Source organism: Urocampus carinirostris, chromosome 16, assembly GCF_059441175.1.
Source record: "Urocampus carinirostris isolate Australia breed hairy pipefish chromosome 16, RoL_Ucar_1.0, whole genome shotgun sequence".
NCBI lineage: Eukaryota > Metazoa > Chordata > Actinopteri > Syngnathiformes > Syngnathidae > Urocampus > Urocampus carinirostris.
The window spans coordinates 29764473-29788549 of NC_142364.1; the positions used below are offsets into that span (position 1 = coordinate 29764473).

At 39.5% G+C, this 24077-nt stretch overlaps 1 protein-coding gene across 2 annotated transcripts in view; it reads right to left on the reverse strand.

Moving 5' to 3' along the window:
* Window positions 1-1027: 1027 nt before the first annotated feature.
* Window positions 1028-24077, reverse strand: part of LOC148351007 (cilia- and flagella-associated protein 44-like) — a 46939-nt gene continuing 23889 nt past the window's right edge. The window contains exons 18-34 of one of the 2 annotated variants that reach the window (XM_088355589.1): window positions 22737-22792; window positions 19837-19999; window positions 18256-18386; window positions 17974-18170; window positions 17358-17499; window positions 14314-14491; window positions 14004-14245; window positions 13730-13937; window positions 11702-11905; window positions 9472-9667; window positions 9285-9398; window positions 7221-7351; window positions 5196-5312; window positions 4925-5126; window positions 4118-4278; window positions 3912-4046; window positions 1028-3005 (exon numbers count right to left, since the gene is read on the reverse strand). In XM_088355589.1, the coding sequence (XP_088211715.1) occupies window positions 2721-3005; window positions 3912-4046; window positions 4118-4278; window positions 4925-5126; window positions 5196-5312; window positions 7221-7351; window positions 9285-9398; window positions 9472-9667; window positions 11702-11905; window positions 13730-13937; window positions 14004-14245; window positions 14314-14491; window positions 17358-17499; window positions 17974-18170; window positions 18256-18386; window positions 19837-19999; window positions 22737-22792 (2862 nt within the window). In that variant the 3' untranslated portion in view covers window positions 1028-2720. Of the gene's footprint in view, window positions 3006-3911; window positions 4047-4117; window positions 4279-4924; window positions 5313-7220; window positions 7352-9284; window positions 9399-9471; window positions 9668-11701; window positions 11906-13729; window positions 13938-14003; window positions 14246-14313; window positions 14492-17357; window positions 17500-17973; window positions 18171-18255; window positions 18387-19836; window positions 20000-22736; window positions 22793-24077 lie in introns of both variants that reach the window. The other variant, XM_088355588.1, reaches the window with a different exon arrangement.

Below are 24077 nucleotides of genomic sequence, written 5' to 3' on the forward strand. Positions count from 1 at the left end.
GCCTTTTTTTCTTCATTTTACAGTTTTGTTTTCTTTTTTTATTTCTTTTTCTTTTCTTATATCCCTTGTTTTACAAAAAGAATAAGGTGCGTTTCAGTCACTTTGATTCTGTGTATTTTGTCTTCTTACGTTGTGCTTTTTGCACTCATTTGTGTGACAATAAAGCAACACTTAGAGGGCAAATAATACACACTGTCCCTTAACTTTCATATTAAGGCAGGGCCCCCAAACGATCATTGTGTAAGCCACAATTGGCCCCCGAACGATCATCGTGTAAGCCACAATTGGCCCCCAGGCCGCAAATTTTAGACACCTGTTGTTGTTTTGTTTTTTTTGTTTGTTTTTTTCTTTGAAAATGGTGGGAATCTTGTGAGGTGTGAACACAACATAGCATCTTGTCTCAGGTATTTTATATTCAACACTGATCAGTCAGATTGTACCATTGTAGAATTTATTGTGGTGTCAAAATGTTTTAGCTCCCTTCAGCACAGACTAAAAATGCCACTTGCTCCTGAAAATGTTTTTTTATATCATTTATAGCAGTGGTCACCAACCATTTTGAAGCTGAGAGCTTATTTTTGTTACATATTGGCACAAATGGCTACAAGTTCTATACGCATTTCTAAAATGATAACTCGTCATGTTGGTACTGTATTATTACCAGGTTGAATTTTCAGAAGTTGAGTTAAATTAGCCTCATTCAACAGCCAAAACATCATACCAGATAGAAATAACATTTCTTGGAAAATCACAATGACCCGTCACTGGTGAGCTATTTTTAGAATGTTGGAGATCCCTGATTCACAGCTTTTTAAAATATGGTCTGATGCAATTCGATTGTGTACAAAATTGAAAGTACCCACTGAAAAAATGTCTTCATCGAACGTAATGGTTTTGTTTTAAGTACAAAGCAACACAATTTAAAAAAAAGTGCTTAGTAAGTTTTAATTAAAACAAAAAATAGCACTTGCATTCGTAATTGTTTCTGTGTGCAACTGTCATGCACCGGAATAGGAGAACAAATGCGTGACGTTTCTCACAAAATCTTTTATTTTACGGGAAATGGGGCAGTCATACACGTTAACCCAAACGCCAGTGATTCGGCGATCGTTGGGCGGAAGAAGTAAGGCAGCAGTCTGGCGTGGAAAAACAGGAAGCCAGAGGCCGACGAGATCGATACCAATTGCCCGAGCAGATTTCGGACAGATGGGGTCGATACTGGACAGACAGGATTGATATCAAAACTGGATATCAAAATGAAACAGGACAAACTAGATGGGAACGAAACTGGAGATCGATATTAAACAGGACAAAATAGACGGGAATAATACTGGACAGGAAATGCAAGGAGGAAACCGGACAGAGTCAAAACTCACGTCTTGCGGGCGCAGAGGTTCGTTGACGGACTGACAAAAGGTGAGTGAGAGCACTGAGCTTAAATAGAAGGGAAGCCATTCTGTCAACGAGCCGCAGCTGGCGCCACACGGGCGGGGCCAATTGGGCGCCATGGTAACCGTGACAGCAATCTTAAAGAAACATCTTTCATAGGGTACGTTTACATGCAGGCATTAATCCGATATGAATCCGACCAGAATTCCAATCATGTAAAGCCATGTAACGGTGCACAATAATCCGAGTAGGGTCTCATCCAGGATATTTTTATTGCCCAAAATACTGTGGGACTTATTGTACACAGATGAATGACACACTAAAATTCCCGCTTCCTCTTTAAAAAAAAAGGCTCATGTGTCTCATACGGCAGGTCATTTCTGATGAGGACTCTTCAGTCGTGTTTATCAATAGACATCGTACACGCTTTTAAGACATCCTACACAGAAAATATATTTTTACATTAATCAACATTCTCATTTCCCGCAACCCTACTGAGGATAAGCGGTGCAGCTAATGAGATGAGATGAGAACATTCTCATTTGAGCTTGGCCAACGACATTTTCCTGCTCAAGTTGAAAAAACTACAACATTGTGTTTGAATATATTGAATAACTCCAGCATTGTACGGTAGGCTTGTAACCATTTATTATTTTTCTTATATCAGATATTGATCTCTTTCTAGAAACACATGTTCATAAGGGTTGCACCCTAGCGTTAAAATCCCAAGTGACATAAGATTAGACAAGCACATTACAGGACAAGAAGAATGTTGCACATATTGTCACCAATAACTCAAAACTGGATAATAAAAACTGAATTCGTATGTAGAAATCAATTTACTTTACAAGTGTGCAGAATTTTGGTCTTTTAAATTGTAAAATTATTTTTACAATACATCATGCGTGAAGAAAAAAAAGGAAACATCTTGGACAGTTGGCAGAAATGGAGAAGGAGATCTTGCAGTAGTTCAAAGCCAAGAGACAAAATGAATATGGAGTGACTCTGCCAAGTGTTTGTTTGCAGGCTCTCAATATTGCACAAGCCGAGAAATATGAAGGCTTCACAGCTTCCAAGGGTCTGTCTCAACGTTTTCTTCTATTTCTTTTTTCATGTGGCTATTTTTTGCAGTTTTAAAGGGTCGGCCTCTATGCTAGTATATACAGTAGTTTGCAGCCAAATAGTTCATTTGAGAGTAATGCGGTACCTTTTGGTGTTTGTAATCTGGGGAGCAACTGAATTACTTTTTAAATGAAGTAACTGATAACTGTAACTACTTCTTACATAATTGCATCTAAAACTGCGACAGTCCTTGGCCCATTTTGAAAAATTCAATTTCTTTCGTCATTCGACTCACTCTCAGTTGTGTCATCCTTCATGGCAGGTTTAAGTTTTCCGCCTCTCTTGCTGCGTTTGTAGACCGTGGGAGCGGCTCTGGAAGGCAACGGCGGAAGATGAATGTTGCCCGCAGCCATCATGTGTCCTCCTTTAGGTCCAAACTCGCTGATCTCTTTGGTTAGTTGCTCGATCTGCTCGGCTTGCTTTTTGACGAGTTCCTCCAGACACCAAATCTGACCTCTATCGGCTCGCACGCTGCAGGCCTGAAGATGTTTGCCCTAAACGCATATACACAATGATTTGGTTTGGCCTCACGTACAGAATCATGACAACCACAAAAACGCACAGATTCGATAAAGATTTACTAAATGATAGCAAAAATTCTGCTAAAAACAGAGGTAGAGCGTACCTGCCAAGACTACCGCTTTCTCCCTTCAAAAATGCTTAGCGTGTCAAATGAGCCCACAGTTTGCATTTCCACTGCCACCTAGGTTTGATTTTGTATGGACATGTCATTTGTTTTGTGCCCCCTAGTTTGTTTGTTATGTTATTCCTGTTTTTTTTCTTTTTTTTTCATAAATATCATCCTTATTTTGAGTTGATTCAGGTGTAAAACTGCATTTTCCTAACCGGTAAAATAAACCTGGTAACACGAGAAAATCCCAATCCTGAAAATGTTTTTTTTTGTCTATTGTTTTTGAATAAATTAGCTATGCTTAGAAAAAAGTCCCTTGTGATCCATAATTATAATATGTAGGGTAGGCTATTTAAGTAGGCTGCATGATAAAGCATAATACAGAAAAACGACTGCAAGCTAAAATTGTTGAGTTTACATAGTGTTACTGAAATTCTGGATTCAGGCCAAATTGAGTTTGACAACCCTGGGCTAAGCAGTCGCTCCGTTTATCATTGTTTGACAGCACACTACTTATTTACTTAAAAAAAAACACACAAAAAAAAACGTTTATATCGTATCTTTATTTGTTAAACAAATGCTTGAGCTTTTAAAACGGGGTTGCTCTTTGTTTTCAGTGTATAACAGAATATTTGATTGTATAATATTTGTAAGAAAATAAAGGTTTGTAGTTTGCGGATTTCGCCTATCATGTGTTCATTTTGGAACTTTACCCCTGTGATAAATGAGGGATACCTGTACGAATGATCATGAGAAAAAAAGTCATTACTATTTTCTTCTGTCTTGCATAAAGCTTCATCTCCAGCTCTTTTTTCTGTTCGTAGAGGCTGTTCAAGCTTTGGAGACGTTGAGAATTGCTTCTTGTCATTCCCATCATAGCCTCACGTGCCTTTTGTACTTTTCTCTATGGGGACAAAAAAAATCAAAAAATGAAATTCTGAAAAGACTCACAGTCACAAGCAAAATTAAGCTTACATCCCATTGCTCGATGTCTTTGGCGTTTGCGATTTCTCGCAACATTCGCTCTTGCTTCTGTTCCGTAGCTGTCTTGTTGACGCACAAGGTCTGCAGAACTTCCATATCGACTTCCCTACCAAACCTCGTCATCATCAGCTGGTGACACAACTTCTCCAGCGCTGCAAATTACAATATCAAGTAAAGTGTACGTCTACAAATCAACAGTAGAGAGCATTTTGTGATATGGTGTCGTGGTGTGGTATGCTGGGAGCACGGCAGCGGACAGAAAAACATACAGAGACCCATCAACATATCAACACAGCTCAGAAAGTCAGTGGCTGCCCCTTTCCCAGTCTGGAAGACAACCTCTCACCCCAGCTACCACTTTTTGGACATGCTGGCTACAGGTCCCTTGAAGAAAGGACTAACAGGCTATTGCCCAGGGCGACACACACACACACACACACACACACACACACACATATACATATATATATATACACACGGTATTAGGGGTTTGAATTGTGGGGTTTAGTCACCTTATGACTCCAAAAGACAGATGTCTATTCTGTTCGATTCTATTTTTTTCCCACAGAATTGGAGCGGAGTACTTGAGTGAAGTCAAGTCATGTTTATTTATATAGCCCTTAATCACAAAGAATCTCAAAGGGCTGCACAGGTCAAAGACTATTGCAAACTACAGACTATTATGACACCATCCCCTCATCTAAAACCCACACGAGGGCAAATAATACACATATTATCAACATAAAATATAGGTTATTCATATGCTATAGAATAGACTTCAGTTTTCTTTTTCCCCACCTTCAATCTCGTTGTTCATTTCCTTGCGTTCCTTGATGAGTCTGATGTGCTGCTGCCGGGCCTGCCGGTACACTTCTGTCTGCTGATGTTTCTCTACGTCCAATTCTTTGACGCGCTCCTGCAGCCTTTGGAGCTCCATCCGAGTGAGCACCAACGTCAAGCTTAGATCCGAAGTCTCCTGGTCATTTATGTCAATATCGATCTGAAAACCGCCCGAAGATGCAGAGAAGTAGGACAAAACTTTTAAAAGCTGATTTTTTTTAAAAATAACCTGGTGCAGGCGAAGAGGAACCACAACGTCCAGTTGGTTCATCTTTTGTTGTTTCTCTCTGTTGACTTCCTCCAAGTCATCCTCTGCTGCCTTAAGACTGATTTTCACTGATTTCATCTGGAAATCCATGGTTCAAAAATGAGTAAGTACATTTTGGAAAAAGAAGAAAACTAGAGTTGAAATTCTGCATGAGACTATATCAGATCTTGTTATTGAGGTGACACTGACAAAAATGAATTCTTACTATTTTAGCAAAAAATGTTGTCCATTTGAAGTTTAATTGTCATTGTTTGGATTTTTAACATTTACCTCCAGCAATTTGGAGAAAATAGTATGATAATGATCTAAAATAGTAGATGACAGATAATTGTGGGGGAAATTATGGTCTAGTTGTGCCTTTTATACTATGTTCTATATTTTACACCCAATATATACTTTATACTTATATATCTTTCTATGTTTGTATATTTATGAAGCGTACTCAAAACCAGTTACGTCTTCAAGTTGTTTTCAGGAGCAAGCACCTTCAAAGTCAAGACAATAGGTTTCCCAAGCCAAAATAATTTGTCTTTAATTAAAATATACAATTTGGAAACTCCCTGGTAGACTCCTATCTGTTATCAAACAGGTACATGGGACCCCTTTTAGGCCACTGACAATTTTCTCAAGACTCATCTATTTTCTAACAATGAACTGCTGTAATGTATGACACGAATCATTCAAAGAAATTTGTTAGAAAAAGGGACAACCTTGAAGGATATTAGGTTAGCTTGCCCTCCAGTGGACGAGTGTACTGAATTATTTCCATGTTTATTGTTAGTGGCCAGCAGTGTCTATCACACCATGTAACCAAAGAAATGGTCCAATCAGAATCATTTAACGTGCACGTGGTTTATTCTATCCTCCAATCAAAATCCATGAAACTGTATAAAAAAGACAATCACGCTTTAGTCCGTGGAAAATATTTCATAGCAATCAAAGAGAATTTTTGCATTGTCCGAAGCTTTTAATAAATACGTTTGTTTGTAACTCAAAAGAGTCTTTTATTTCGTCTTGACATCGTTTTGAACCTCACAAAAATGTTCAAGTATGATAATATGGTATGAATGAGTATATTTTTATATTTTTATATTTGAAATGTATTTTTCAAAATCAGAAAATAACATTTTGAGCAAAATTGTTTGGTGTGGCAGATGTCAGATTGTGTTCTTTTTTTTCTTTCCTTTTTTTATTTAACCAACATTAGAACATATCAGCAAAATGATCTGCCACATCTTTAAATGTTTTCTTTTCAGTATTAACACATTTTTGAATGTAATAAACATAATATTTTAAATTAGCAATTGTGTTCTGCCAAATGATAGTGTACTCTTTTTTAAAGGTCCCGTGTGTATTCTTTGACCACTAGATGTCTTGCAACTAAAAATGAGTCCTAAAAGCACAAGAAGGAATAAAAAATATGGCGACTAAAAGTGACCGAACCGCACCAATTTCTTCTTTTTTTTCCCACCCGTTTGTGAGGTATTTGAATTTTGGATACCCATAGCAGGAAGATGGCTGGCAATTTTGTCAGCTCCCTATAGACGAGGCTCAAATTTTGTAAAATAAGTGCACATTTCTCAACATACAAGTATTTTAAAAATTGCTTGTTTTAAATCAACTTTCAAGAATTTTTATACGATTAAGTAATAATTACTGTCTCTTTAATGTTACTAGAATTTAAGTTACTTCTAAATTGAATTGAAAGAAAAAATCTTTATAAAATAATCAAATCTAGCAGATGACATATGATTTTTTTTAAATCTAAATGAATAATTCTTAAATACTGTTGTGTAAAATGATTATTGCTGTAATACAAACCTGTGAACTACCTCATTCATTTGTTTTTGGGCTAACTAATACAAGCTGAAAATGACAAAAGTATATAGTCTTTTTAAGGACAATGCCGAGTATTGTTTTCACAACTTTTGCCGCCTGAAAGTGAACGCCCGGTTGGACTATACCACTTCACACCCTGGTTCTGACCTTTTTGACGAGGGCGTCGCACTCTTTCTCCAGCTGTTCGGCACTCTTTTTTTCTTCTGCCAGAAGCTCTTCCAGATCCAGGCGACGTTCGCGCAGTTCCAGTATGTCATCAAACAGTTTTTGGTCACACCCTGTGGCGCACCAAATATTTCAGTATAATTATTGATACACTTTCTTACCCTCCTGGTGAGCTTAATATTGTTTGAATCAACTGTTTGATTGATAGGAAAGAAACATCTGAATGATTACTGTGGGAAAGGTAAACAATACAAATAAAAATGTGTTGGACTCTCAACTATTATTAGTCAGCTCTTTAAATCTGATTGGACCGTGACGTTTTTTGGCTAAATGTATATAGGGGGGGGCCAACTCTCCAGCGACCATTACCTACCAACACTGTCTTGGGAAGGATGGATAGGAAATGCTCATCTGATGAAACACTGCATTTGGTTACAGAGGCAAAATCTCAACTGGAAGATTTATTTTTCTCTGACACCTCAGACTATTCCGATGAGTATATTAAACCGGATTTATTGGCAGTAAGGGGACAAATGGAAGAGGTTCCTTACAACGATGAATCAAGCGGTGATTTGAAGGAAGAAGACATGGAGGAGGATCTAGGTGACGAGAATGTGCAGGATGATGTGGAAGAAGACGTGAGTGGACAAAATATTTGGAGATCCAAAAATGAAAGAATGATGTGGTCTCCATCACACAAAGTGGTTTGCTACTTTGTGCCTCGACACTCCCGGACCCCGAGCCAACTTTGTACGCCATTGCCCGCCTCAGTAGCCCGTTACCGCACTCAATATATTGTTTACCAGAAATTATTGACCACATAGTCGCAATGACTAATTTACAAGGTTAGAGACCACGATCACTGCCCAGCAACTGTGCATAATTAGGACTTCTCATTTTAGTTGGAATGCACAAGTAAAAAGATGACCCTACAAAGAGTCTGTGGGACAATGAACTGGGTTGTCCAATTTTGACTGCAACGACGTCTGTCATTGAGTTTAGCAGATCAATAAATAATTAACTTAAAATCTACATATGTACAGTATAGATAGGTCTGATGCCACCAAACATTTAGAGTGGGTAGAAGTAAAAAGATATTAAAAAATGACTGATTTATCACACCTCAAGGTCACGCCAAAAAATATATTCTGACATGTATTGTGCAATGTTTTTGGTGAAACTGCTATTGTGGGAAAATATGTCACTCCTTTCTAAATAATACGAAGCTCTAAATAGGCTATGTGCACATACAGTTTAGTTAGTTTTCTTTACAGACACTTTAAAGACTTGTATTGTCCTAAAGGGCAGGGGAAGAATAAACAACTGAAAAACTATATGTGTTTTGATAGGTCTGATGTCACTGAATATTTAGAAGGATTGGAAGTAAGAAATACTTAGAAATGCCCGAGTTATCACACTTTAAGTTCACGCCCAAATAATGTAAACTGAAATACATTGTGTCACCAATCAAAATGCATGCCACGAGGGTTAAATGTCCAAAATGTATACATAATCCTTGCACTAATACACAGTAAAAGTGCTCTGTATAGGTGTAGGATGCACCTGTCCTCTCGGGCGTGACCTGTAGGGGATCGTGACGCTTCGTTGAACAATGCCATGCAAACTAATAGCACCTGCCGTTAATTTCGAGGGAAGAACGCAGTGGCGAAGTGAAGCACCAGAGAGCAGTGTTGGTGTGATTTTTAATCAGACTTGTTGAGAAACATGGCAACAATTTCAAGCAATTACAAGATTCAAGCACCTGCACATACTCTGACTTCTAGTTTATCATAAATAATGCCACAAATCAGCTCAATACCAATAAATGGTATCAGAATTTACCTACTGTTCTAAACAGTGCAATAATCCCACATAGTGAATAACAACCACGGACACAAACATGAAAGGCACACCAAACCAAAAGATACACACCAAAAAATTATTTTTGGATTAAAGAGCGAAATTTAAGAAACGCTAACACTCCATTTAATTTGAAACAACCTTTATTCTTAAACCGTATGGCTGCATTTACAAAGATAAACTGACCTATGGGGCATTCCTCCACAGCAGCATCACCATCTAATCCATCCCAATCATCATCGTCGTCATCATCCCAGTTTTCGTAATCGTCAAAATCATCATTGCTGTCTTCGTCCTCGTCTGCAAAACAAATTCAGAGTTTTGACTTAGAACACAAAAACGTGTCTCACTCTTGAGTCCAAAGCCATTCTACCATCTTCACTCCCGTCCTCCTTTTTCTTGGTACGTTTTATCTTCTTCTTATAAACTTTGGTCAAATACTCTTCATGGTTGTTGTCATCGCCAAGCAAGGAGTGGAAGGCGGCGGTATTCGCTTTTTCTTTCTCCTGACGTTTTGCAATGTCTTTACGTTTCAGTTCTAGCGCCTTCCTACACTTCTCCAGATCGGACTGTTACAAAGGGGAAAAATTACTTTCTGTAACTACAAGAAAAATAAAACAAACCATACCAACTACACTGGGTGTGGGCAAACTACAGCAAGCGGGCCACCTGTCAGGCTTTTTTATCCTGCCTGCCAAACTGAAATGTTAAAAATATTATTATAATATGGAGAGAATTATTTTTTACTATTTTTTTTGTACTACAAATGAAAATCTGTTGATAAGATGCTATTTCTTTTCCCCAGTGTCCCCAACATTGAAATAGCTGATGACATTTTCTTTAGTTGCTATTTTTTTCATGTGCTTATTTTATTTTGCAAGATATTTATCAAATGTCATGCAAGAAATAAAACCATTGCATTTTGAGTTTTTAAATGCTAACAATAAAAATGTGCTTTAAGTGTTTTAAGAAGGGACATCATTCATTACTTTGCTTTAATTCTGAGCTGCTTTATAGAAAAAAAAGGAAATATATCATGGACCAGTGCTTGTAAATGACTGCATTTATATTTATTTATATTAAAGATAACATCATTATTAATTTGCAAAATACTTTTTAGCCAAGGAATCATCACTCAAAGTGCTGTGTGAAAACATTCAGTACAGCTCCCCTACTTATGAACATTCGACTTACGTAAAACGGTAAATATGAACATTTTTTCTTGGATGTCGAAAAATATCCGGACATTGCTGTAGGTTAGATTTTGTATTGAGTGCACCTTTTTCCGAGTAAAGAACAGTCCTGTAGTGCTTCTTTCCGCCGCTACCGGCGTGTGGCGCTGTGAGAGGTCACCCAGCATCCACCCGGAAGAAAAAAAAATCAGTTTCCTCTCTTAGTTCATGTGTAAACATTCTCTTTTGTCTATGTCTATACTATCTCCAGCGCGCTAAGAACTTTGAAATTTTTATTGTTTAATATCCCGTGCATCCATTCAATATGGTTGGTGTAAAGTGTAAAGAAGAGGCGAGCCGTTTCTTTTGAAATGAAAATGGGATAAGAAAGCTTGATGCGGTTGAGAAAATGGTTCGCTTTTTTTCGCCCACTTTCTACCACGGAGTAGGAAGCAGACATGGGGACTTGAGACTTAGTGACTTGGACTCGAGTCGACTCGAGTCGCTGTTTTTATGACTTGTGACTTGACTTGGACTTGGCAATCTAAGACTCGGGACTTGACTTGTGACTTGACTTGCCCAAGAAAAAAATACTTGGGACTTACTTGGGACTTGAAGGTGAAGACTTGAGACTTACTTGAGACTTGCACATGTGTGACTTGGTCCCATGTCTGGTAGGAAGTCACATAACTCTTGAAGCCCATCTTCCACGAGTAAGTTAAACTTCACTTTATTTATCTTTATAGACCATATTATTTTATGTAATGTTTATTTTTCAGTTTCAAAACAATACAGGTTACTTATACAAGTCTAAACATACTTATATAAACCTTAAACATACGAAATATAGAACAAATTCAACGAACAAACGATCTTGTTCGTAAGTAGGGCAGTGTCTGTATACAATAAGAAAATTGAATCCCCTTCCTTTTCTAAACCCAACAAGCTGGAACACTAAATCCACGGACACACAAAAAAATAAAATAGGAATAAAATAAATAATAATTCAGATAAAATTTTAAAATAAATAAATTATGGTATGGCACAGACTAACATGTGAGGAAAAGGACCTGAGGGAGGTTCATCAACACTGTGAAAGATGGCAGAAGATGGCCGCCGGAAAGGATTTTCAGCCATCAAACCACACTCTACCTACATAAATGCGTATTGTCTGCTATTTTAAAACGACTTATGTCAATTTCCTTGACATCTTTTATTTAATGAATAAAGATACGTATTTTTGAAATGGCAGAGAAGATATGTGAAATATTGGACGAGCCCACATTCTTATTTCCTCATGCATTGCTGAGATATCGGATTCCAGACTATCGGTAAATACAAAAACAATGAAATAACGATTTTTTTTCCCTCCCGGCCCTGAGACTAAAAAGTTTGCCCACACCTGAAATACATACTTAAAAGGTTCCTCACCAGCAACTCATCTTCATCTTTCAAACGCTTGTCAAACTTGTCCTGCAGGACTTTTTCACTTTTGTCCACCTCCTTGAGGAGCAGCTGCTCCTGATAGAGAGTCAGCTGACGCAGATTTCCGAGTTTTAGTTTCCAATCCAGCATCTGTACCTTCTCCAGACACTTCATGTGCTCCTTATCAAATTGATCCACTGAGCTCATCATCTAACAAATTTTGAGATGTTCAGCAGGATGAAGGAAACCTAAGACAATTGGAGGGATTTCCTGACAATAATATGTTGTATGGGTGGGTCCTCGCAGTGTTGGGACTAAGGTGTTAAAAAGGAACATCTACCTGTAACGCAATTACTTTTTTCATGATTAGCAAGTGGACCTAAATGCAGGGAAGCAGGAACAAAGGCAGGTGTGCTCAAAAAGAGGGATGCTATTTATTAATCAAGGAGGTACACGACTGGTCACAAAACAATGAAATGTCCAAACAAAACAAAACCTGACATGATAGTGGAAGACAGCATAATTATATGGAAATTGCAAGGAACAAAGTAACAAACAAAAAACAAGTGGGCGCAAAACAACAAAAGGTCCCAACCAGAAACAAAAACAAACCTGACATAATAACAGAAGACCAGACAAAAATAGCAAGGAAATGGCAAATGCAATGACCTGACTGGCAATGGACTCAGCAGGGAAGCATTTAATTTCATCGTCTTTGCTACACCTGATCTGGTGTTTGTTCCCTGGTTCTGGTTTAGACACTCTAGTAGTTGTTTTGGGACCTGGTATGTTGTTGTTTGTTGTTCCTGTTTTTGTCAATAAAGCCATCGTTTGTTTAGCACACCTTCCGGCTTCCCGACATTTGGGTCTGAAACCTGACACCTTTCCCAGTAATGATTACTGCAACGCATAATTAATAAAACTTTGTAACTCTACAGTTGTCATTACATATTGCATTACTGTGTTTTTTGTTATAAAAGACGATCATGGTTTACAGTGTTCTCTGAATGCTGAATACTCCTGTGTCATTCATGTTCTCACATGCAACCCGCGTTTGGCCAGCAATATTGCCAAAAAGGCGGGCATATTTATATGTCCTTAAAAAGAACTACTGAGTACAGGTTTGGCGGCACCTTTTTAAGCATAGAGTACATAAAAAATGAATTTGTCACAGTAGCCATGGCGCCTAATTGGTCCCCGCTGTGTGGCGCCAGGTTCTGTCACGGTTGCCACGGTTCCCAATTGGCCCCGCCCATGGACACCAGCTGAAACGCGTTGACAGATTGGTCCCTGACTACTTAACCGCTGGCTGTGAGTCACCTGGTGTCGGAGCGTCTGCAAAACTCCAGCTAAACTCTGTTGTGATATGTCAAGCCCGTGAATCCCCGTTTTTGCCTGTTCTTTTGCTCTTGTTTTGCCTAACCCTTTTTGTTCTCGGCCCGATCTATTTGATTTTGACCACTTCCTCGTACCGAGCAATCTACTTCCGCGACCAACGATCACTGGATCGAGTCTGCGCTCATTCCTCTTCTCCCCAATAAACTGTGAGTAACGTCACGCGATTGGGTTCTGCTTCCCGTTTCCTGTTCTGGTTTGTGACAGAATTTCTCCTTATGTAGATGTTCTCCCTACAGGATATACTCCCATCTAAGGCGAATTTACAACCATAACTTGAAAAAAACTATAAAATAAAATACTGAAATCAGGGGGTCAGCTTATATGTGCATATTTGGTTGTGTGTCACCAGTATTTTTACATCTTAAAGGAATGTATACAGTCTTATCCTGTTGTTCTTTCAAGCACGAATGTTATTGATGTATTCTCTCCTTTATTTGAGGGGTTTACTAAACTATAAACTTATCACTTCTTTAATCAGCATCATTTTCAAAATGGCTGCCCCCAGAGACAGATTAAATTAGGATCATAGTGATTCCAAATAAATATTATTCAGACTGCTGTTTTTAGACAAGCGGGGTATATACAGCATATTATTGTTATAGCACAGTTTTGGGGTAAACATGTGCTTTAACAGACCTGCTCCAGGAGAACATTCTGCATATCGAGCAACCCATCCTGGTCCATATTATGCAGCTCCTCCTTGCTCAGTTCTTCTTCCACTGCTTTCTCCTCCTCTGAAGAACCTAATAAATCTCCCAAGTTGGCTAATCCTTCCAGCTCCTTCTCTAGCTCATCCACCACAGTCATTCCACCTTCTTCATCCTCCGCCTCTTTATTTTTCAACCTGTTTGAATGATATTCAGCTATTCAAACTATTCTTTCAAATTACTGACATGTATGTCAAAGGCACCTTCGCTCCCGAAGATCCCGGTATCGCTCTAGGATGGCTCTGGTGCATTGTAGGGTCTTTTCTGGTACCTCCTCACATCGAATGGTGGGTACAGGTGGAGGTTGGCTGTGCAGCTCTGACGGTAAACAACTCTGGATGCTCTGGAGCTGTTTTGTCAGGGCTTCCAGTTTTGCTACCAGGAGAAGTTTTCCGTCCCGCAAGGCCATAATCTCTTTGTTCATCTCAGTCTGTTTTTCACATATCTGGTGGAATGCATTCAATCGTGAACGTAATACTGTACGTTGTTAATCAATCCTTGCTTGGGACTCACATTGTTCTCGAGGCTGATCATCTCGGCTTTCTTTCTGACTGCACTCATTCGTAGATGTTTTGGCACGGTAAAGTTTTTGTCCGTTTTGAGTTTCAAGTCTCCGATGCCCTCTTTGGCTTCGCAGATCGCCTGCACGTCTCGCGGATCTTCACAGTCCTTGTGTGGCTTCTCTGCATATCTAAGACACCAATGCAAATTGATCAGGTATATTTGGTTTCTTAACCTGAGTTTAATCGAACCCAAGTTGCTTTCAGTTGTTCAACAGGAAATAACTTGTTTCGCCAAGTGGACAACGTGTGACCATGACACTGCAATTGTTTTCGTTTATCTGTTTTTAAAATATGTTAAACTTCGAATTACTAAAACAATAAGCACAAATACATGAACAATCATAAACATGCCTTTTTAAAAATACTCGTAGGTTGATGAATTAGCATTTATTTTACACAACATGAGCCTCATCTAAGGGAGTTGATCTTGCTGCTACGGGTACCCAGAACTTCAAAAAGTTTGTATTCTTTCTCATGCTCGTTTTCTGTAACTCTACACCACACAGTGACATCTATCCATCCATCCATTATCTGCACCGCTTATCCTCAGTAGGGTCACGGGGGTGCTTGAGCCCATCTCAGCTATCTTCGGGCAGTGGGCAGGGGACAACCTGAACTGGTTACCAGCCAGTTGCACGGCACACGGAGACGGACAACTCACTCGCTTATTCACACCTAGGGACAATTTGGACCGGCCAAGTAACCTGACATGCAGATTTTGGAATGTGGGAGGAAACCGGGGTGCCCGGAGGAAACCCAAGCAAGCACGGGGAGAACTTGCAAACTCCGCACAGGAAGGTTTGATCTCAGGACCTCAGACCTGTACCGCACACGTTCTAATCACTGTGCCGCCGTGCTGCCCTCAGTAACATCTAATGATTAAACAATACACAAAGTCCCTTAAAGAAAATTGATACTTAAAATAGTTCCATTTATCTAACATTTTAGATAACTTTCTTCAATTTTACTTTATTATTGTATTGGAAAAATCTAGCATTTACCAAAGTTAAAACGGTTTACTTATAGTGAGTCTGACTTTACTATAAAAAAGGAAAAAATATGTTAAATTATTCTAGTGATTTTTTTGGTATGTTTGTGACAGTATCTCATATTTTTTTTATTCAGCGTCTTTATACCACGTGTCGAATTCAAAGGTTGCGAGACGGATCCGGCCAATGAATGAATTTTCTCTGGTTTACAAGATGGTATTCGATAGACTCTATGCCCCGGAGCTCAAGTCGTATTCTGCTGCAATTTAAGTACGGAAGTGAACTTCTGGCTTTATCTAATTTAATGCTACAGGAAGTATTCAAGTCCAGTCAACCCACTGTCATGTGAAATATCAAATATATTTTATATATTTCATTCTTTAACATTACACAGCACAGATGTAGCTAGAGACTGTACTGAAATGGCACACATCAGAATGTGAGGTTTATACATTATGCTTCAAAATGAAACGTTTAAGAAGCTCATATTGTCACAATGGCCCTTTGCCCTCACTTGGGCCCGCTCGTTTGGCGCCAGCTGTTGCTCGTTGCCTGATAGTCTCCCCTCCTATCTGAACTCAGTGCTCTCATTTACTCCTTGTCAGTCCGTCAATGAACCTCTGCACTTGTAAGACTTGTATTTTTACTCTGTCCGGTATCCTGCTTGTGTATCCAGTATCCGGTATTGATCGCGCCTGTCTCGTCCTGTCCAGTATCTTGTTCCAGTATCCGGTATCGATCCCGTCTGTCTCGTCATGCCCGGTATCTTGCTACAGTCTCCACTTTTCGGTGTCGATCCCGCCTGTCCGGTATCTTGCTCGTGTATCGATTCCGTCTGTCCCGTCCTGTCCGGTGTCTTGCTCGTGTAGCCAGTATCGATCCCGTCTGTCCCGTCCTGTACGGTGTCTTTCTCCGGAATCCAGTATCCGGTATCAGTCCTGTCCTGTCCTGTATCTTGCTCGTGTAACCAGTATCCGGTATGGATCCCGTCTGTCTTGTCCGGTTTCGATCTCGTCTGCCCCTGGCTTCCTGTTTTCCCGTGCCTGACTTTTCTGTCTCACTTCTTCTGCCCAGCTATTGCCGAATCGCTGGCGTTTGTGTTTCCGCCCATGAGTGCCTCGTTCCCGGAAAATAAAGCTTGTGTGAAAACGTCACGCGTCTGGGACCACTGTCTGTTCGGGTTTTGACACATACTTGACATAAGACGAACATAAAATAAGAGATATAAAAAAGGCTTGAAATTAATAAATGTTTACAAAAAACTTACAAAATTTACTAAAAGGGACATTGTGTAGTATTTGACCACTAGACGTCTCTCTATTGTGTGGTGCAACTGACTCAAAGTGACCAAATTGCACAATTTTCTTCTTTTTTTTGTACAGCCTTTCATGAGGTTTTATGTGATTTTCGGGGGTCCCCGTAGTAGTAAGATGGTGGACGATTATGTCAGCTACCTCTAGGTAAGGTGCATGTTATGTAAAATAAATTCAAGGTTTTTGGCCAATGAGTATTTTTAAAAATGCACGTTTTTATGGTAGTTCATGTATTTTTGACTATTTTTCAAATGCAGTTCGTTCTTCAATGAATAAAGATGTTTTTTTAATTGTTGAGAGGCATTTGAATAATACACACTGTCCTTTTAATCATGTAAAGGAGTTAAATCCTAGAACTATCGTCCATAAAAGCTAAGCATGCATCAGTGAACCACTGGAAAGCTAACCCACTAAGAAAACAACAACTTTGGGGTCACTATTTAGTGCACACTGGACCTTTAAGAAAATACCCTATTGTTGTGCTTTTTAGCACTCACGTTCAGTTGCAAGACACAATACAGCGACATCTAGTGGTCAGATATTAGACAGTGTTATGTATACTTTTAGATAAAAAAGGACTCAGTGAAAATGGAAAACGTGTGGGATTTCAGAACCCCTACCCAGCTTAAGGACCACGACCTTATAGTAAAATCTTCCAGCCGAGAGCAGTCATTTTGTTGGATTCCACTTACAATTTGTCCCATTCTTCTTTTCTCTTTTCAATCTTGGCTCGCGCTTGTTCAGCTTTCTCTGCAGCCTTCTGGAGCCTTTCCACATGACGATCCGTCGCCTGAATTGAAGCCCTGGCAACAGGAGTGGGAGGTGTGTCTTCCTCTGTCGGACCCAAATAAGCGATAACAATCAGTATATAGGGCAGCGATGTCAGACTCATTTAAGATGGAAAACCATTCTAACAGGGACTGGACCAGGAGAGAGAGAGAGAGAAAGAGAGAGAGAGAGAGAGAGAGAGAGAGAGAGAGAGAGAGAGAGAGAGAGAGAGCGAGAGAGAGAGTTAAGTTGTGAGAAAGTGCAGCTTTTCTATTTGGTCACTAGTGGACAGGAGAGAGAGCGGGAGCGAGAGAGAGAGAAAAGGAGAGAGAAAAAAAGGGAGAAAGAGAAAGAACAATAGAGAAAAGGAGAGAGAGGAAGATACACTGTCAGAAAGAGAGAAAGAGAGAGACGGAGAGAAAAAAAATTGCTTCCCTAAGCTTGGTCTCGCAGGCCGAATTAAAACCCTGCTTCGGCATGTTTGACACCATTGATTTAGCGTGTCAGACACAGTACACAAACAAATGACATTGATCTCACCATCTGTTTCACTGCTGTCATTTTCAGTTTCCTCTGCATGTTTTTGGCGGTCAATTGAAGAGGATTCGTCAACATTAGATGTGCCGGAGCTGCTATCCTCTTGGAGCTGACTTGAGGAAATTCGATAGGTGGAGACGCTGTGGTCAGTGCGGATGGCAAACACGGTGACAATGCTGGAGTCTGTAGAACCTTTAAACCTGGAAGCAACAAACAGCAACTTGAATCTGGATTTAAATAAGATAATTGCGAGCCAAACTTCACTCATAGTCTTTAGTACAGTACCAGTCTTGTAGTTTTTGGAGGGCTAAATGGGAATGCTCTTCCCGCCAGCTCATCTGGTATTGGACTTCCTCTAATCGGCGGGTTTTTTCCCGCGCAGCTTGCTCTTCAAAGCGTTGGTCCAGCAGCAGTTCCTACTTACACACATAAAAAAACTCTGCGACCATCATCATATACAGTGCATTGCAAAAGTATTCAGCCCCCGTATGCTTTTCTGTCTTTCGTTGCATTTCAGTCTTCGAAAATAAAGGTCAATAAACAACTGTGATATGTCATTTTTGGGGTAATTTATACATTTTTAACAAATAAAAGTGGTGTGTACAATATCATTCGGCCCAATTCATTCTTTGTAATGCCACTTTTTCCTGCAACTTTGGCTGAAAGTTGCTTGGGGTGTGTCTTTATCAGTTTTGAACATCGAGCCACTGAAATTCTTGGCCATTATTCCTTGCAAAACAGCTCAATCTTAGTGAGATTGGATGGAGAGTGATTGTGAATAGCAGTCTTAAGCTCTGCCCGCAGATTCTGATTGGATTCAGGCCTGGACTTTGACTTGGTCATTATTTGTAAACCATTGCCTCGTGGATTTGGCTTAATTCTTTGTAACATTCTCCTTTATTCTTTTGATCAGTCTCTGTCCCAATCTTAGGTCTTTTGCAGACTCCCAAACAGGTTTTCTTCCAGAATGGCTCTATTATAGGCTCCATTCATCTTCTCTCAATTTTAATCATCTTCACTGTCCATGCTGAAGAAAAGCAGGCCCAAACCATGAGGTTGCCTTCACAATCCAAACCAGCTTCCAAATCACCTTCTTCCATACATTTGGTATGTCTCTAAGTGGTGTGTGGCACACTTTAGACAAGAATGTTTATGGCTTTCTTCGTGCACCTCTTCCATAAAGGCCACATTTGTGAAGTGTACGACTGTTTTTTGTCCTATGGACAGACTCTCTCACCTCAGCTATAATTCTCTGCAGTTCATCCAGAATGAATATGGGCCTCTTAGCTGCTTTTATGGTCAGTCTTGTTGATGTTTTAGGTGAAAGTTTGAGGTATGGCCAGGTTCTTGGTAGATTTTCAGTGGTCTGATACACACTTATAATATGATTGCTTGCACAGTATTCACCGAGGCATTTAAAGCTTGGAAAATCATTTTTTTAATCCAGTTTAAAACTTCTATACAACAGTATTTTGGACTTTCAAGGTGTTTCCCTTAGTCTTCATGATGCTTTCTAGATCCAGAACAGAAGAACCCTGAGACTATCACTGAGCAGGCACATATATACGGAGACAAGATTACACACAAGTGGATTCTATTTACGAACTTCTGGAGTGAGTTTGCGGCACTGGAAGTAAAGGGACCGAGTTAAATACCACACCCCATTTTTTTCTTTTGTTTTTGTTTTTAAAAAATGTATATCCATTAAATGTTATTCCATTTCATTATTGCGTCCTACTTGTTTTTGATTCTTGACCCCCCTCAAAAAAAATACATTTTAACTCTTTATGTTAGAAGCCCAGAGTGTGGAGAAACATTGAAAAGTTTAAGGGGGCACGGCACTGGATATAACAAATTGGAACTTACCATTGGAGTGAGTTGAACATGTTCTGGCAGGGCAAGGTTGTCTTTCAGAAGAATTCTAAACTTCTCCTGGAGCTTCGCAAGTCTTTTACGTTTGGCTAATATCTTCTTGTCTGCTTCCCGACGCTGGCGATCATTCTCAAGCTTCTGTTTGGCTGTTTCTATGCTGGAAAGAATAATAATCTTAGTTTAAGAGCACTGAGGTATGTCGAGTATGTACTGTATAATGTGAAATGCAATAGAATTATGTTCCAGGGCAGATTTGGGGGGGGAATTTCTGTGGTTGTGCCAGTAATAAACTGTGTTCCAGAACATTAATATAGGCAGCACTAGTGATTCTCCTACATCAGAAGAACAATGTTTGCATCCAATTTCACGTTTTAATGTCACGAGGCGTGGTGGAGTGGAAGGAGTGATCGGACCGGAACGGAGGCAGGAGGCAGGAAGGGGGAACTCAATTGCGTAACGATCCAAAACTTTTATTCACCAAAATAAAAGTTGTCCAAAACTCTGGGACATGACAAAACAAACAGTTGTTTCTTCCAACTCAACTAAACAGGACAAGGCATAACAGAACGGACAATGTTTAAAACTAAAACAGGACAAGGCATAACAGACCGGGGAATGTGTAATGAGCCAGCGCCCGCCAAACCCACAACTCAGCCTTAAGTAGCAGACCAGCAATCAGCTGATCTGCTACAGCTTGAGTTCGGGGGCGCGGCAGACTGGTCTCCAAACCAAGGGCGTAGGTTTGGTCCAGGCATTGGAGGGGACACGTGGATTTTTTACATCTAATAGTGGTGGGGAGAAAACCCAAGTTGGCACAGGGAGAACATGCAAACTCAGCTGAGACCAAGGTTGGTAGGACAAAACCAATAATGTCCGCAAAATGTGGTGCGTGCGCCTTATAATCAGGTGCGCTCTATAGTCCGGATTTTACGGTAATCATTTGTATCTTAGAGGTGGAGGATCAAGCTATTGTTCTTATTTGCAAGTATCTTGCCCACCCTTACCCCCACCAACACACAAAAGACCAGTCATGCAGTGTTCATTTTACCTCTGAAAAGTGATGGGTCCCGGGGACTCGCATGCTCAAAAATCTATGGGTCCCAACAGAGATCTATGGGTCCCCAGAATTTAGTGTTCGAGGTTGAAATTGTAATTCAGCGACAAATATATAATATAAATTTATATATTAATTCAGTTTTAATCATCACAGTTTATTGGCTATACAAGTCAGTTATCACTTCAAGATTTCTCAGTTCACAACAATATTGTACATTATACAAAATAATATTGGTGAAATAATTATGTTAATCTATATTTTCATTAGTTTTAATCATCACAGTTAATTGGCAATACAAAGCATTTATATATTCAGATTTTTCAGTTCATATATTCTTCGTGGTTTGCTGTCCCGCCACAGTTGTAATGCCTTCTCAAGGTCCAATCCATTATCATCCTCCTCATAGCGTCACTAGGAATATAATTTAGTCCATTTTGGCAGAAAAGTCCTTTTCTTGCTAGGAGTATTCTTTTGTTTATTATCTTTCGTCGAATTGTTCGCTTCAACACACGTGTTTTCTTTGCCTCCGCGATCTTCCGAAGAATTTCTTCGCTGTTTTTTCGTGCCGGAATTATTGCCGTTGTTATCACTTTCTGTATTATGCTTCGACTTATTACTGACACTGAAGAAATGACCAATTTTATACTAACTGTCTTGCTCGACATGAATGAGGTTTATTATAAAAAAAACTTCAAAAACTAAGTAGCTTGGACATTCACTGTAGAAGGAAAAAATACATGCAAATATAATTAAGTAGAATAATACAGTTTCTTATTCAAATTATTAATTCATTTTCTGCATTAAATTATTTTTGGTAATATACTGATTAAAGGGATAACCACAAACCTGTCTTTTTTTATTTTTCCTTTTATATTTTTTCTTAACTTCTCTATACAACATAATACAGTGGAACCTCGGTTCTCGACCATAATCCGTTCCAGAACCCTGTTCGAAAACCGATTTGGTCGATCACCGAAAATCGTTTTTCCCATTAAAAGTAATGTAAAATCGTTTTAATCCGTAAATTATTTCTTTCTTAAATGTAATAGTTGTACGCACTACCCTTCTTTTTTTCACCTGTAGCAACTTTGCTGCTTGCACCGACCTTCTTGAGAGGCATAATTTGGGGTTAAAACACTCCGTTCACCGATTTTAAAAATGAAAGCAAAAAGAAGTACGCGCTCAGCATCGCCCCTAGCGTACCGGCGTTCGAACTGAGATGCGTTTTAAAACCGAAGTTCCACTGTAATTTGTAACATAATGCATCAAAGCAAGTGAGCCGTTTGAGAGCCGGCTCTCTTTAATGAGTTGAGCCGAAAAAGCCACGGACCAACGAGATCTCGTTTGCCGAGATCGACGTGCAGACAAAAACTCGAACCGCGAGACCAAAACAACAATGGCAGGTATGCCTGACGAAAGGTTTGGAGTGCGGTAAATCTTTGTTAAAAAAAAAAAGGTAATCTGGTAATAATGACAATTTTGTGTCAAAAAAGTTGCGTCCCGTGGACGCACGTTGGTTTGAGACGGTGCGTCCCCAGCAAAAATGACGCGTCTAGGACGCAGGGACGCGGGCAAATGAGAACACTGGTCATTAATCACTTCCTTCCTGAAGCAGACCCATGATTGTACCTTAGCTTACACCTAAACGTTTTTGTCATCTTTACTCAAAAATACATCTAAAAATGGCTGCCCCCAAACATGGAATGTTGCTAATTGAACCATATTCAACAAACACAAAATGCCGTTTTTTAGACTAGGTCACAGTACGCCCATACCAGATTCTATTCTAGAAATGATTTGGGTCAAATTCAATTTTAAGTAGTTATTGATACTCAACCTGTATGCTGTTGGATCATCAATGTCTTTGGCCAACACTTCACTCTCCAAACCCACCTGAGAATAACCAAAATGTGATCTTTAATATAATTCCACAAGTAATCATCTATCACCACTCAAACATTTTTTTATACTCCATCTGAGTATCACAACGTTAATATCAATGACAATGACAACAATTCAATTTAATACAGGCATTCAAAAATGAATATGAAAATATATTAACTGTGCGTTTCAACACTTAAAGGGACAGGGTGTAGTATTTGACCACAGGATGTTGCTGTATCGTGAAGTGCAACCGAAAACAAGTGCTACAGACCACAAGGAAAAATAACTATTCTTCACATTAATTTAGCCTTTTACAAGGTTTTTTTTTTTTTTACCCTTAGCAGAATGATGCCAGACAATCATGTCAGTTCTCTCAAAGCGGGCCTCGTGTTATGCAAAATAAATACAAATGTTTTGAACAAAAAGCAGGGTTAAAAAAACAGTTACTGTCATGATTACTGATGTGACTCAGCTTTACCCGCTCATTTGGCGCCAACCGCTGCGGGCTCTGATTGCCTCCCTGTCCCTATTTGCACCCAGTCCTGTCAATCCCCTGTTGTCAGTCCGTCTGCAAACCTCTATTGATACAAAGCAAGACTATTATGACCCTGACTCCCGCCTGTCCCGTTTTTGCTCCCGTTTGTCTCCGGCTACGACCTGTTTTGATCCTGACCATGTCGGCTCCCCCGTCCCGGCTTACGACCTATTTTTGATCCCGACTACGTCCACTCTCCCGTGCTGGCTTACAACTCGTTTCCGACCCCGACCACGTTTTTGCTTTCCTGTCCTGGCTACCGACCAGTTTTTCTGTCTCTGAAACCGCCATTGCCCGCTACGGAAGATCCACTTCCGTATTCGGATCACAAGTGCAAGAGCGACTTGCTTCCCGCGTCCAGCGAACATCGGCTCGTGGGCGCCGCCCTTCCTCTTTCTTTCAATAAAACTAGTGGCAAAGGTTACGCAATTGGGTCCTACTTCCGTTCTGGTTGTGAAACATGTCAGTTCTCTCAAAGCGGGCCTCATGTTATGCAAAATAAATACAAATGTTTTGAACTAAGAGCATAGTTGGGAAGGTTACTTTGAAAACTGTTTAAAATAAGTTTAAACATTTAATCAAAGTGCGATAATTTCAAAGTAAGGTAACTTGATTCATTTAATAATATTTGGATGACTTTAATACTCAATATGCTATTAAAGGACAAAATAATCTAAATATAAATACAAAAACTTTTGTTTAAGACAAATGAACAATGTAACCTTGAATAAGAAATAGAGGAAATCAAGGCATGGTAGT